Below are 14,970 nucleotides of genomic sequence, written 5' to 3' on the forward strand. Positions count from 1 at the left end.
TACAGGTTTTAGCAAACCTGAACGCACACGCTTTGCTGCGCACAAAAGGGGAATGTCACTCTGCTGATATTGGAAGCTTGCTAACACAAGCTTGGATAGGATCTATCTAATATATCCTCATCCACATCCCTAACATTCCCACATAGGGCTTTAAAGGTCAGCACCAACACTGGGGAAAGTGACAGGACAAAAAGAAAGATCTCTCAGACCCATGCCTAGGGATGAACAGATGAAATTGTGGGACAAGGGGAAGGGTGAAAGAACCCTTCATGTTGGGAGATTCGGGAAAGATATAAGGAAGTATTTCTTCCCACAGCACATTGTTGAACTATGGAACTCCCTGCCACAGGAGGCAGGGGCAGCCACCAATCTGGATGGCGTTAAAAGAGGATTAGACAAATTTATGGAGAAGAGAACTACCAATCTAGGATGGCTTTGTTCTGCCTCCACAGTTGGAGGCAGCAAAGTTTCTGAATACCAGTTGATGGAACGCACAGAAAGGCAAGGGGGCTCCTGGGCTCAGATCCTGCTTCGGAGATACAAGGGATTGAACCCTGAAGCTTCCACCTGTGAAGCATACGTATATGCATATTTTGGGAAGCATCTCCCCAAGTTTTGTCTCTGAGAATGATTTCTCACAAGGTGCAAACTCCCAGTGTTGAACAATGTGCAATTTCCCATGGGTGACAAATGGCTGGTGGCTTTTCTTCAGCGTTTGAAACATTTTTTGATGTAGCGAAGGGTCCTGTTTACATCCTTCCCTTCCAGGCGCACAATGGGGACTCCTCACGAGGAAAGATTTCATGCGTGTCCTTGTAAATCTGAGAAATTAATGCCTTGTTTCATCTGTCAGTAATTTGTCTGGCAGATGTCTCAGTGAGGGTGGCTGCTAGATTTGCTGGCTTTTGGATTTCCCTACAGTTTTTGGTCTTCCATCTCAGGAACAGCCTTGTTTTAAAAAGATTCTAGGCTCACGGGAATCTCTATAATAGGGGTGGTGAACCCATAGCACTCTCCCTGATATTGGGACCCCAACAGCCATCAACCCCAGGTAACATGACCAATAGTCAGGGCGTTTGACAAAGTCCCCCATGATATTCTTGTGGAGAAGCTGGTAAAATGTTGACTGCATAAGGTCACTCTGGAGTCCCGTGTCCAGTTCTGGGAACCACAATTTAAGAAGGTTGTTGACAAACTGGAAGGTGTGCAGAGGAGGGCGACCCAGATGATCAAGGGTCTGGAAACGAAGCCGTATGAGGAAAGGTTGAAGGAGCTGGATATGTTTAGCCTGGAAAAGAGGAGACTGAGGAGAGATACAATAGCCTTCTTCAAATATCTAAAGGGCTGCCCCATGGAAGATGGAGCAATCTTGTTTTCTCCTGCTCTGGAGGATAGGACTCGAACCAATGGCTTCAAGTTGCAGGGAAGGAGATTCGGACTCAACATCAGGAAGAACTTTCTGACAGTGAGAGCCATTTGACTCCCTTGGGAGGTTGGGGACTTTTCTTGGTTGGAGGTTTCAAACATTTGTCATGGATTCATGGATGCTTTAGTTGAGATAACCCTTGGGGATCCCTTCAAACTCCATGATTCTGTGATGACAGCCGGAGTCCCAACGGCATCCTGAGAGGGGAGGGGGCATAGGTCCCTCGTCCCCAGAGGTGGAGCTAGCTGCTCTGTCACCCGGGGGTGTTGTGCACGCACCCAGGGGGCGGGGCTAGCCACCCACGGTGAGCAACGTGTGTCCCAGGAGGGTGCCACCCGCAGCTAGCGTCCCAGGGGAGCAGGGCTACGATGTCACCCCACACCCACCGCACCCCCTTCCTCCGCCAGTGCTTTGTTAGGATTCATTCCCCGTTATTGTGTATCATATGACTGTATGTGTTTTCATTCCCACAGAGTGGAAGTAACGTAGACAGGATGTTTACGTGGGGCTGTTGTTCCTTTGTTCTTTCTCTTTACTGGCTGTTATGCCAGAGAGAGGGAGCCATGATGTAGAGCTCCCAGTTTGTTTATATGTAAATAAAGCAGTTTAGCCTCATTTACTGACTTGTGTGTTGTTCATCCCGTTTGTGAGAGCAATCACATATTTGGCCTGTGGGACCAGTCTAACAGCTGGCCCCCGGGATGGCCGAATTATTGACATGCTCATCCCTCCTCTATAATGCGAGAGGAGCCCCGCTGGGTGTCAGACCAAAGGAGGTGGTGCTTCCAAGACAATAATTTAACACATACACACACAAAAGCATCTTTCCCACTTCTTTCTCCAAGGAGCTCAAAGTGGCACACATTTATCATCCTCCCTATTTTATCCCTACAACATGGGGGATATGTTTTGTATACTGCCCTTCTGTAGATCTCAGGGCGGTTCATAACATCTAATAAATAAAATAAGAAAAGCAACAACAACCCTGTGAGGTGGGTCAGGCTGAGAGGCAGGGACTGGCCCCCAGGGAGCATAATGCCTGGGTGGGAGTTTGAGCACTGGTCTTCTAGGTCCTGTGCTTTTTTTTCTTTAAAAAATGTTTAGGGGTACTTTCATTTTCCTAGGTAAAGGTAAAGGGACCCCTGACCATTATGTCCAGCCGTGACCGACTCTGAGGTTGCGGCACTCATCTCGCGTTATTGGCTGAGGGAGCCGGCGTACAGCTTCCAGGTCATGTGGCCAGCATGACAAAGCCGCTTCTGGCGAACCAGAGCAGCACACAGAAACGCCATTTACCTCCCCGCTGTAGTGGTACCTTTTTATCTACTTGCACTTTGACATGCTTTCGAACTGCTAGGTGGGCAGGAGCTGGGACCGAGCAATGGGAGCTCAGCCCGTCACGGGGACTTGAACCGCCGACCTTCCGATCAGCAAGCTCTAGGCTCAGTGGTTTAACCCACAGAGCCACCTGTGTCCCACTCATTTTCCTACTCGTATTGAAATACTGCCCCTCAATGAGGCCAGACTTAGATTCACAAAATGTTTAGGGGTATGCGTACCCCTGCGACCCTCCAGAAATAAAGCATTGTCTAGGTCCTAGTCTGACACTAACCACTGCACCACTACCAGGGCCCCCTGCGCTCCTGGAGTTGTTTTCCTCATGCCATTAAGTCCTTTTCTTCTACTACTAGACTGGACAGGGAACCTGAGCCATTCCATCTCTCCGGGGAGTGTTTTGCATAATACGGCTCCTTTCATGAAACAGCTGAAGTTTAGGTCAACTGTTTGCCCAGTGGCTAGCGTTAGCCAGCCATGAGGTAGGCTGGCCGTGACCCCTGACCTCTGCTTGGTTGCATCACTCTTAACTGGGAGTAGACTGGCAGGGGCAAGGTGGTAGCAAGGTTGGGTGCACCGGATTGCCCTGCTGCTGTGTTTGCACCATGCTGACCTCACAAACCACATCATGCCCCCCCCATTACCGCTTGGTTTAACTTGATCTGTGGGGCTTGCATCCCCTCTGCCCTGCCCTCCCCCATCCCTTGGGACATAATAGAATGCACAGAGTGGAGCAGGTGGGCTCTGCTCACCAAGTCATGGATGTGCCATCTTCTTGATAGCTGCACCAATAAAAAACAGACCAAGAACTCAGGCCGATATAAGATTCAATAGTGAGAATAATCCCTATTAACAAATCAAATACGAATTGCAAAAACAAGAATTCATATAGTAGTTGTAAATTCAAAGTTACAAGGATATGTTGTTGCTGTTGTTTAGTCGTTTAGTCGTGTCCGACTCTTCGTGACCCCCATGGACCAAAGCACGCCAGGCACTCCTGTCTTCCACTGCCTCCCACAGACTCATGTTTGAGAACACTGTCCAACCATCTTGTCCTCTGTCGTCCCCTTCTCCTAGTGCCCTCCATCTTTCCCAACATCTTTATACAACAGTAATCTGTTACAGCATTAGATGTAAGAGTCTTGTTTTTGCAAATCATATTTGATTTGTTAGTAGGGATTATTCTCACTATTGAATGTTATATTGGCCCGAGTTCTCGGTCTGTTTTTTATTGGTGCATTTATCAATGAAAACTCCAATTTATTTAACCTTCTTGATAGCGGAAATGTGTGCCATTGGAGGTGAAGCGTTCCTGCATTGACACAAATTGCTCTGGCTGCCTTCATTGCCACACATCACAAATGACAGCCGTGACCCATCAATTGCTTGTGGAATGACTGTAGCCAGGTGCTAATTGCTGCAAATTACCTCCTCTAGCATCACTCCACCACCCCCAGGCACCCAATCTCTAGATATTTAAGAGAGTAAGGCAACAAAATCCCATGAACGCAACCTGCATCGAAGTGTGGAAATAAGAATTTGAGAAGAATTAGGATTCACTGGTGTCGGAGGCCTCGTTGTCATGGAGGCGTTGTCATGGAGGCGTCATGGAGGTGTATCTAGGCCAGGCATCCCCAAACTGCGGCCCTCCAGATGTTTTGGCCTACAACTCCCATGATCCCTAGCTAACAGGACCAGTGGTTGGGGAAGATGGGGATTGTAGTGTGGGATGGAACACTGGGGCAGACAAGTCACAACAGTTCCTAGAGTGTCCACTAACAGGAATTTACCTGGAGGGACACCTGATTAAGTTCCTGTTCCTAAAGACATGCAAATGAGATGGACTAGCTGGGACAAAGCCTCTAACCAGCAGCCATTCTCTCTCTTAGCCTTCTATCCTTCGATGGAAACACATCTCCAGAGAATCTACAGTTTGCCAAGAGTGAGACCAAATGGAGCCTCACTTTACTAAGTAGTCTCCACATGTATATACTTGTAACTTTTCTAAGCAAGCCTGCCTTTCTGAGATTATGCTGTTAACTCAGGATGAAACTGTAAGTAAACTCTATCTTATTTTAAAACACTGTGTTGTGTATTTCTTTTAAGAGGGACAAAGGGGACTTTGCCAGGAAGTATAATATTGAAGTATAATATATAATATTGTTGTAGAGGTTCTAACAAACCTAACGCTCACGCTTTGCTGCGCACAAAAGGGGAATGTCACTCTGCTGATATTGGAAGCTTGCTAACACAAGCTTGGATAGGATCTATCTAATAATATATCCTAATCCACATCCCTAACATTCCCACATGTAGCCCAAAATATCTGGAGGGCTGAAGTTTGGGGACGCCTGATCTAGGCTTTACCACCTCAGACTGCAAAAGTGGGCATTCAAATGCACCCACAGGACCTGAAAGATTCCACAAGCCAAGATCGGCAGCCCCCTGGCCTGTTGCTGAACTCGCCCGTCACCAACTGCTTTCCCACCTCTCCTTTCTGTTCTTGCAAGGATGCTTCACAGAATTGAGCTCATCTCTGACCGCAGGCGGAAATCACCTTCCCCCAGGCAAGGGAGAGAGGAGCTAGGGTTCTTTCAGGCTGCGTCCCATGTTGGGTAAATATTTTGACAGCTTGGCTGGGGAGGCTGCCAGGAGAAGAAGCTCATGTGTGGCAAGCCATGTTGCACCCAGCACCCTTTTGCCCTGAGGCGGCTGGATGACACCGGAGAGCTGGCAGAGCAGTTTGTGTCTTGTCAGGCAGGCTCTCTTCCGCCGCCTGAGCTCAGGAGGGCTGCGCTTGTTGAGAAGCGGAGTGGGGGGGGAGGAAAGCGAGGGAGGGAGCAGGAGAGGGCAGAAATGCAGCCACGAAGAAAGCTGCAATTGTGAAGGGAGGTCCTTCTTCATTCCCCCACCCCACAACCACCTGTGAAGTCAAGGAGATGCTCCAGAAAACTCTATGGCTGATAAGAATAATAGAATTGTAGAGTCCAACCCCTGCAATGCAGGAATCACAGCTAAGAAAGCTCTGACAGGTGGCCCTCCAGTGAAGGAGAGTTGTTGTTATTATTATTATTATTATTATTATTATTATTATTATTTAATATTTAATATTTACACCCCGCCCATCTGGCTGGGTTTCCCCCGCCACTCTGGGCGGCTTCCAACAAATACCAAAATACATTAAAATATCACAGATAAATATCACAAAAACTTCCCTAAACAGGGCTGCCTTTAGGTGTTTTCTGAATGTCAGGTAGTTGATTATCTCCTTGACCTCCAATGGAAGGGGGTTCCACAGGGAGGGCGCCACTATCAAGAAGGCCCTCTGCCTGGTTCCCTGTAACTTAGCTTCTCGCAGTGAGGGAACCACCAGAAGGCCCTCGGCGCTGGATCTCAGTGTCCGGGCAGAACGATGGGGGAGGAGACGCTCCTTCAGGTATATAGGGCTGAGGCCGTTTAGGGCTTTAAAGGTCAGCCCCAACACTTTGAATTGTGCTCAGAAATGTACTGGGAGCCAATGTAGGTCTCTTAGGACCAGTGTTATGTGGTCTCGGCGGCTGCTCCCAGTCACCAGTCTAGCTGCCGCATTCTGGATTAATTGCAGTTTCCGGGTCACCTTCAAAGGTAGCCCCACGTAGAGCGCATTGCAGTAGTCCAAGCGGGAGATAACTAGAGCATGCACGCATGGCGAGACAGTCCGCTGGCAGGTAGGGTCTCAGCCTGCGTACCAGGTGGAGCTGATAGACAGCCGCCCTGGACACAGAATTGACCTGCGCCTCCATGGACAGCTGTGAGTCCAGAATGACTCCCAGGCTGCGCACCTGGTCCTTCAGGGGCACAGTTACCCCATTCAGGACCAGGGAGTCCTCCACACCTGCCCGCCTCCTGTCCCCCACAAATAGAACTTCTGTCTTGTCAGGATTCAGCCTCAATCTGTTAGCCGCCATCCATCCTCCAACTGCCTCCAGACACTCACCACCATCCAAAGAAGTCCATTCCACTTTCGAATGGCTCTTGCCATCAGAAAGTTCTTCCACGTGTTTAATAAGAATCTCCTTTCTGAACATTTGAATCCATGGGCTGGGGTCCTACCTTCCAGAGCAGGAGAAAACAAGTTTGCTCCCTCTTCCATGGGGCAGGCAACCCTTAAGATATTTGAAGATGGCTCTCAAATCACCTCTCAGTCTTCTCATCTCCAGGCTAAACATCCCCAACTCCCTCAACCATTCCTTGAGTTGGGGGTTGGATGAAGCTGCTTTAAATCCTTTTCTTACATTCCTGCAACAATTTGCAATTTAAAAAAAGAATCCTATAAAAGTTCATCAGTATTTTAATGCAGATTTCACTAATACGCAAACTTTTTGACTAATGCAGATTTTGACTAATACGCAAACTTTTGCAAGCCATTTCCTCTAAAAGAATGCATCCAATCTCTTATTTTCAACCTATTTCTGTGACTGTAATTTGTTTTAACTGCTTTTACTTCCCAGTTTTAAATTGATGTCCCCACCCCACCCTGGGGCCTGTTGGTGACTTTTACTGCCATATATACATTTTTGTATGTATTGCTTGGTTGTAGAATTGCATTGCAAAATTCAGAGAAGCGTGAATTTTGAAGGGGAGACTGGATTTCAGTTTGGGTATTGTTTTGAAAAGTGCAAATGGGATTGTTTCTCATTAAAATGCAAACAGTATCCATCTCCCCCTCCATCCTTGCCAGGAGGAGGCACACAAACACAGAGCCACATGCATGCCTAAGGAACCAGCCTCTCACCTGATTGGCAGCTGTTGGATGCTGTCATTCCCCCTCCCCCCTCCAAATTGTGGGAGTACATATTTGCCTTCTCTTATTTTTTTTAAAAAATTATTGTTGTTGTTTCTATCCCAGTCCCCCCCCCCAAAAAAATCCAGGACTTCTAATGCAATTAAAAGGGAAGAGCTCATCTCGCTCTATAGGCCGAGGGAGCCAGTGTTCGTCCGCAGACAGCTTCCAAGTCATGTGGCCAGCATGACAAAGCTGCTTCTGGCGAACCAGAGCAGCACACGGAAACACCGTTTACCTTCCCACCGGAGCGGTCCCTATTTATCTACTTTCACTGTGATGGGCTTTCGAACTGCTAGGCGGGCAGGAGCTGGGACCGAGCAACGGGAGCTCACCCCGTCGCAGGGATTCGAACCGCCAAAAGGTCCCAATAAATGCTGCAGCCTTTTCTCGGAGCGGAGTTTCTCCATCTCCATTTTGCTAGCCCTTTTCCAACTCTACAAGATCCTTTGGGAGGTGAGGCAACCAGAAAAAAAGAAGCAACATCATTTCCTGGAGTGCGGTTTCTTTGCACCAAAGCTTAGGCGCAACATTTCCTTTCACACTTCCTCGGCTGCTGAGCAATCCCCCTGGCAATGTTTGCTTGATGACCTGCATGGTCTACTTTCTTGTGCGCTGAGAGCTGCCAAACTGAAGGTGCTGCAATAGTGGCTTGAGCAGATTCTCCTGGCTTAAAGCCAGCCACACTCACAGTCCCAATGTGCACAGAGCATGAACATTCTAGGGCACGGGTAGGTAAGCTAAGGCCCGGGGGCCGGATCCGGCCCAATCGCCTACTCAATCCAGCCCGCAGACGGTCCAGGAATCCGCGTGTTTTTACATGAGTAGAATGTGTCCTTTTATTTAAAAGGCATCTCTGGGTTATTTGTGGGGCATAGGAATTCGTTTATTTCCCCCCCAAAAAATATAGTCCAGCCCCCCCACAAGGACTGAGGGACAGTGGACCGGCCCCCTGCTGAAAAAGTTTGCTGGCCCCTGTTCTAGGGGGCTCTTCATTCAGCCCCTGCCCCACCCTATCTGAAATAGAAAGACAAGGATACTAGCCTACCTTCTAAGGCTGTTATTGTCAGGATTAAATATGGCGGCGAAGTTGCCAGCAAGGACTCACTGGAATGATCTATTTGAAGATCTACACTGGTTACCAGTGTTCATGATCTCTTACACGAGTCAGACCATTGGTCCAAATAGCTCAGTGTTATCTACAGGACCCTATCTGAAATTTAGATTTGTTTTTAAAAGATACAACAATACCGGCCTCCCAATTGGATGGAGACATGCAAAGGACAGCAACTGGTGCTGAATATTTAATATCCTTTTACTCAATTTATTCATCTATTTCATAAAATTGATACACTGCCTGGTTGTAAAAACAAACCAAAAACCTCAAAGCAGCTTACAAAAAAAAAGTATAAACCAATAAAATTATCAATATGAAGAACTGACAACAATCATAGAATCACAGAACTGTAGAGTTGGAAGGGACCACTAGGGTCATCTAGTCAAACCCCCCTGCAATGCAGGAATCTTTCGTTCAACGTGGGACTTGAACCCATGACCCTGATATTAAGTTGACCACCCCCTAATTCCACATATAAAAGTCAATCTTACTTCCACACTGGTGACATGGTAGCATTTCCCACCATGCCTGAGGCAGCAGGTCAGATTTTTAAGTGGGGCAGGAGTGGCCATGTGGAAACAGCAGAGACTGGCTGGGGACCCAGGAGGAACAGCCAGGAGCTGCTGCTGCTGCTGCTACTCCTGAGCCAATGTCACCTGAGGCAGTTGCCTTACTCGATCTAATAGCAAGGTCTTGCCTGCAAAAAGGAAACCACCACCACATTTTGTCTAATAGCAGTTACTTGGCCATCCATCTGTCGATATCTATGAATTATGGTCTCGAAAACGAGGCAATTCAGTATGTCTCGGAAGATCATTAGAATTCATTACAACGATGAATTAAAACACATTTCAGAAGGCTGGTTTTAAATGCACTCCTCTTAACAGAACTGGGCCAGGCAAGTTGACTTTGGTGCAGCGATGCCACTTTGCTCAGGGGACCTGGGTTCAGATTTCCTGAAACTCATGAGATGGCCTTGGGCCAGCCACTGTTCCATAGCCCATGGGGATGCAAACACCGTGCATCCATGCACTGATAATAATAATAATAATAATAATAATAATAATAATAATAATAATAATAGCATTCTCACATGTGAGAGAAAGAAGATGGATAATTAATAAATAAAATAAGCCCACCTACTCATCTAAATCCATTCAACAGATAAGTTGTAATGTAGGCAGAGGAGGGCAACAAAGATAATCAAGGGTCTGGAAACCAAGCCTTATGAGGAACAGTTGAAAGAGTTGGGGGTGCTTAGCCTGGAGAAAAGGACACTGAGAGGAGATGTAATAGTCATCTTCAAATATCTTAAGGGCTGTCACATGGAAGGAGGAGCAAGCTTTTTTTCTCCTGCTCCGGAGGGTAGGACTCAAACCAATGGATTTAAGTGACAAGAAAAGGAGATTTCAGCTAAACACGAGCCAGAACCTTCTGGCAGTAAGAGCTGTTTGACAGTGGAATGCACTCCTTTAGAAGGTGGTGGACGCTCCTTCCTTGGGGGTTTTAAAGCAGAGTTTGTTTGGCCCATCTGTCATGGATGCTTTAGTTGAGATTCCAGCATTGCAGAGGGTTGGACTAGATGACCCTCGGGGTCCCTTCCAATTCTATGATTCTATGATGGGGGGGTGACAGAAAAAGAGAGAGAAAGGAAGGTTAGAAAAGAAGAGATAGTGTGAGAGAAAGAGAGAAAAGGAGTGGGAGAGAGGGAGAGGGAGGGAGGGAGAGAGAGGGAGAGGGAGAGGGAGAGGGAGAGGGAGAGGGGAGAGAGAGAGAGAGAGAGAGAGAGAGAGAGAGAGAGAGAGAGAGAGAGAGAGAGAGAGAGAGAGATGTGGGTGGCTGAAAGAGAGAAATGAGTGCTCTGTCCACTTCAGTTCTGCCCATCACTGGCTCTAACTCCAATACCTTGCCTCTGTCTATGGCCAACTCTGGTCTGCACCCCCCGACCAATAAGTACCTGATGGGAGTTGTATTCCAAAACACCTGGGGGTGCACCAGCTTGCAGAAGGCAAGGCTAGTGCTTGGCTTTAAGGCACCCTTGTTTCCAAATGCTCCCACCGCAACAAATGCCATTTCGTGTATTCCTGGTTCATGTGGCTTGAGGAGAAATGTTCCATTGCCACATCCCACACGGCAACTTGAGCAGCACTAAATTCATTATTGACTATGAGACCTGAAGCGAAAAGCTTTGGCCGCTCTTAAGTCATAGCATACCACACGTACAGTACATTGTTTCAGCAATCCCTGCAAAAACCCGGAGTAGAGCAAGGCAGTGTGATTATCCCCACATTTGTGACCCCGAGGGCACTTTGCATTTCATGGATGAGCAGAGAGGAAACAGGGTTTCCCCGCTCTTGATGCAAGACTTAGCCGTAATTTTGCACACGCTGTTAGCTCTGGCTACACCAGGCAGAATCGTAGCTGGAGTTTCAACCAACGGTGATGGGTGCACATGCACTTCATCTCCAACAGAGGCAGATGCTTCTGGTTTGCGCATTGGAACATGGACTTCACAGTCCGGGTGTGACATTTGCAAAAAAACAAAAACAGAAAAACCACCACCGCCAAACCCTCTCCAGGGATAAATGTGTCACTAGGTGGCTTCTTCCCCCACACCATACTGAACATGCCACGTCCTGGCTCCCTGCCCAGACAGCTCAGTGAGGGCGATCGGGTGTGTGTGTGTGAGAGAGGGGAATCAATTATGCCGATGTGCATCCATGCGCTGATGCCCGGCTTACGTGTTCCGTCAGGGTGCGTGGGGGAGGAGGGGATATCCAGCCACATTGGAGTCACTTCTCTGCCCTAGTTACCTCAGAAGCAGGGTCGCCAAACTGCAGCCAGTAGCCAATTCCCCTGTGACAGCTAGACATGGGTAGCTGGTGTGTGTGTGTGTGTGTGTGTGTGTGTGTGTGTAGTGGGGTGTAGAATGGGTGAATTTGGTGGGAGACTATAACCGGACCCCTCATCTCATTCTTCCCACCCACCACTGGAGTGGCTGCTCCATATTTATTCAGCCAGCCTTTGCCAACCTGGTGTCTTCCAGATGTTGTCAAACTATAAGTCCCATTGCATTTGTGCTGGCTGGGGCCGATGAGAGTTGCAGTCCGACAACATCAGGAGGGCACCGGGTTGGCAAAGGCTGCATCAAGCAACATAAAGTGGCATCTGAAATAATTTGCAGAGAGGCTGGTCAGCATTCAGGAGAGAGATCTAATCCTCCAAATCTCCTCTGGTGCTCTTGAGATCTGTCACTGGCTTAAAGCCCCTCTCTCCACAGACCCTTCATTTGAACCCAAGAATTCGGTTTCTTTTTTCGATGCCAATGGCCAGCTCTGTCGTCAGTGAAGGAACAGGGCTGAAAAATATCACCTCTGAAAGGCATAGGCAAAGCGTTTCCCCCTCTTAACAAAATAAACACGACACATTCCTGCGCAAATGGCAACACAGAAACGCAGCTGAGAGACCCAAAACAGCTGCACCAAGCCAAGACTGACACCAGCATCTTGCCCACCACCCCTGAGATGGTCCTGCCCTTTGCAGCCTCCCTGAAAAAATGAGAGGTGCGTTTGCAAGAAAAGCTTGTGGGGGTTCCTGTGGGGAACGTTGCCTGGATGTGGGCAGTCCCAGGGGTGATATAAGGACAGTCGAGGGCTGCAGCATAGCAAAGTCTATTCCATCCCTGTGCCTGTCCACCCCTCACACCCACTCATCTGTCAATGTTAAGTTCATCCAACCCCCCACCCCAACCCCAACCCCCCAGGACTGTGTTGCTTTGCTCTGCAGGCAGCTTGGTGCAAACACTTGAACAGCAGCCAAGAAAATGGGGTGGGGGTGGCAAGAGCCTAGGCAAAAGAGGCAATGGAGCCCTAGCAGTTCTGTGCTTCGAAATCAGGGCGAGAGAGACATCCCAAGAAGCAACTGGATTGATTGACATACAGGAGGGGCAGCAGCTGGGGGGGTCTGGAAAGGGACTCCTGGAAGCCCACCGAGGAGCAAAGACTGGGAAGAAGGTTGTTTACACGGAGTTGAGACTGAATCATTAAAGGCGGGGGAGGGAGATGAGGGTGGGATTGATTAGTCAGGTAGGGAGGAAGCTGGTTTATGAGAGGAAAGGATTGGGTGGGAGCGAGGGAGGGAGGGAGGGAAGGAAGGATGAGAGTTTTCGCTCGTCCATACTGTCATTTAATATGGAATCCATTTATTCTCTCCATTACCCTTATGGTGCTCTCCTGCAAATCACTGCCTCCACAAACATTCCTTCTCCCTCAGTCTGGATTTTCACATACCAGGCATACTCTAAAAATGAGAGGGTATGAGAAAATCCGTATGGAGCGAGAGGAAAGTGTGGGGAGGCAGTGATTTAGAGGAGAGCGTCCAATGGGCAAATGAAAATTAATGGAGGGACAGTAAGTTTGCTATCCACATTGAGGGACGGTGTGGAGGATGAACCCTAAGGAGGGACCCTGCAGAAAAAAGACCAAGTGGGGCAATGAAGGGAGTCAAGAGATGGAAAGGGAAGAAGGGAACTCTTCAAAGCTGGCTGCCCAACTAGTGCCCACCAGCTGCTTGGGACTACAACTCCCATCAGCCCCAGCTAGCCATGGTGGGTGGAGGCTCTGGAGTTGTAGTAAGGTAACATCTGGTGGGGGCACCAAGTTGAGGAAGGCAGAGAGAGAGGAGAAAGGCAGAGGGAGAGTTGGAGACTGAAGACATTTAAACAGAACGAAGTGAAGAGGTAGATAAGTGAGAGAGAAAGAGATGGAGAGAGAAGAGAAGAGAAGAGAAATGGATGGATGGATAGGAGAGAAGCCCCCCACAGAGGAGCTGCCTTCAGGTTACTGTATGCCAGCCCTATAGTATAGTGGTTAGTGTGTTGAACTCGGGCCTGGGAGACCAGGGTTCAAATCCCCACTTGAATCTCTATGGGTGACCTTGGGCCAGTCACTGCCTCGCAGCCTACCCTACCTCGCATGGAATTGTTGTGGGTTGAAATGTGGAGTGGGGAGAACTATGAGCTCCTTGGGGGGAAAGGTAATATATATAAATGCAATAAGCAAACAAACAAACAAATAAAAGATCTGCCCACCTCCCGCCCGCCCACAGACACACTCCCGGGGCTGACCTTGTGGAGCTTCCACATGGCCCCCAGGGCCTTGACCTCGTGGCTGGAGTGTTTGCCCTCCTCCAGGCACTGGTAGCAAACAGGCACCTTGCACTGGACGCAGTACATGCTGTGGTTCTCCAGTTCGTGGTCGGTGCAGGTGGAGATCTTGCGCGGGCTGAGCCTCCGGCTGACCCGGCCCTGGGCAGGGGGCAACAGGCGGTGCTTGGCTAGCGGCCCCCGCGGCGGGTGGCAGCGCAGGCGGCAGGGGTCGCAGTAGAAGACGTCGCACTGCTCGCACATGACGGTGGCCTCCTTGGGCGCCTTCTCGCACAGCTGGCAGCGCAGGGCGGCCGCCTTGCTCTGCTGGTAGCGGTCGATGACGCCCTCCAGGACGCGGTTCTTGGGGAAGCCGCGCAGGCCCCGCTCGTCCAGGATCAGGCTGCGGTGGCACTGCGGGCACGTCAGGCAGGAATTGCGCGGCACCGGCGCCAGAGTAGCGGCCGAGGCCGGCGGGAGGTGCGCGGCGGGCGGCACGGTCGGCGGGAAGACGCGCACGCCGTTGGGCGACTTCTGGCACGGCGTGGTGGGCGCGCTGGCGAAGCCGCCGTACGAGCCGTAGCCGCTGTCCGCCTCGCTGTACAGGCTCATCTTGTCCAGGTCCAGGTAGTCATAATCGGAGGCCGAGCCGCCGGAGCCCGAGGCGCGCCGGCTCTGCGGCGAGTCCGCCTCGGGCGTCTGCACCAGGATGTTGCGGGCGCACGCCTGGCACAGGTTGTGAGAGCAGGGCAGGATCAGCGGCTCCCGGTAGAAGGAGCCGCACACTGGGCACTTGAGCTCCTCTTCCATCTCGTCCATGGAGCACAGCAGCCGCCGCTGCCCCTCGACGGCCACCGTTAGCAGCAGCAGCAGCAGCGAGCGAGCGAGCGGGCGGAGGCGCTTTCAGCACCACGGAGCTTTCAGCACCACGACCGGCGGACAGCGCCTGCTGCTGCTGCGCCGACTGCCAACCTCGCTCTGCCTGCGCGCCGCCAACCTCTGTGAGCGCCTGGCTGCCGCAGCAGCCCCTCCGCTCCTTGGGCCCCGCCCCCTCCGCTTGCCATTGGCCAACTCGAGCCCAATGCCCGGCCGTCATTGGCCCAGGGAAGCCGCCCCCGGAGAGAGGA

At 50.0% G+C, this 14,970-nt stretch overlaps 1 protein-coding gene across 24 annotated transcripts in view; it reads right to left on the reverse strand.

The window, feature by feature from the left end:
* Window positions 1-14,662, reverse strand: part of TRIM9 (tripartite motif containing 9) — a 67,365-nt gene extending 52,703 nt beyond the window's left edge. For 23 of the 24 annotated variants that reach the window (XM_060277173.1, XM_060277116.1, XM_060276992.1 and 20 more), the window contains exon 1: window positions 13,826-14,662. In XM_060277173.1, the coding sequence (XP_060133156.1) occupies window positions 13,826-14,662 (837 nt within the window). The remainder of the gene's footprint in view (window positions 1-13,825) is intronic. The other variant, XM_060276941.1, reaches the window with a different exon arrangement.
* Window positions 14,663-14,970: the final 308 nt, after the last annotated feature.

Source organism: Zootoca vivipara, chromosome 1 (genome assembly GCF_963506605.1).
Source record: "Zootoca vivipara chromosome 1, rZooViv1.1, whole genome shotgun sequence".
Lineage (NCBI taxonomy): Eukaryota > Metazoa > Chordata > Lepidosauria > Squamata > Lacertidae > Zootoca > Zootoca vivipara.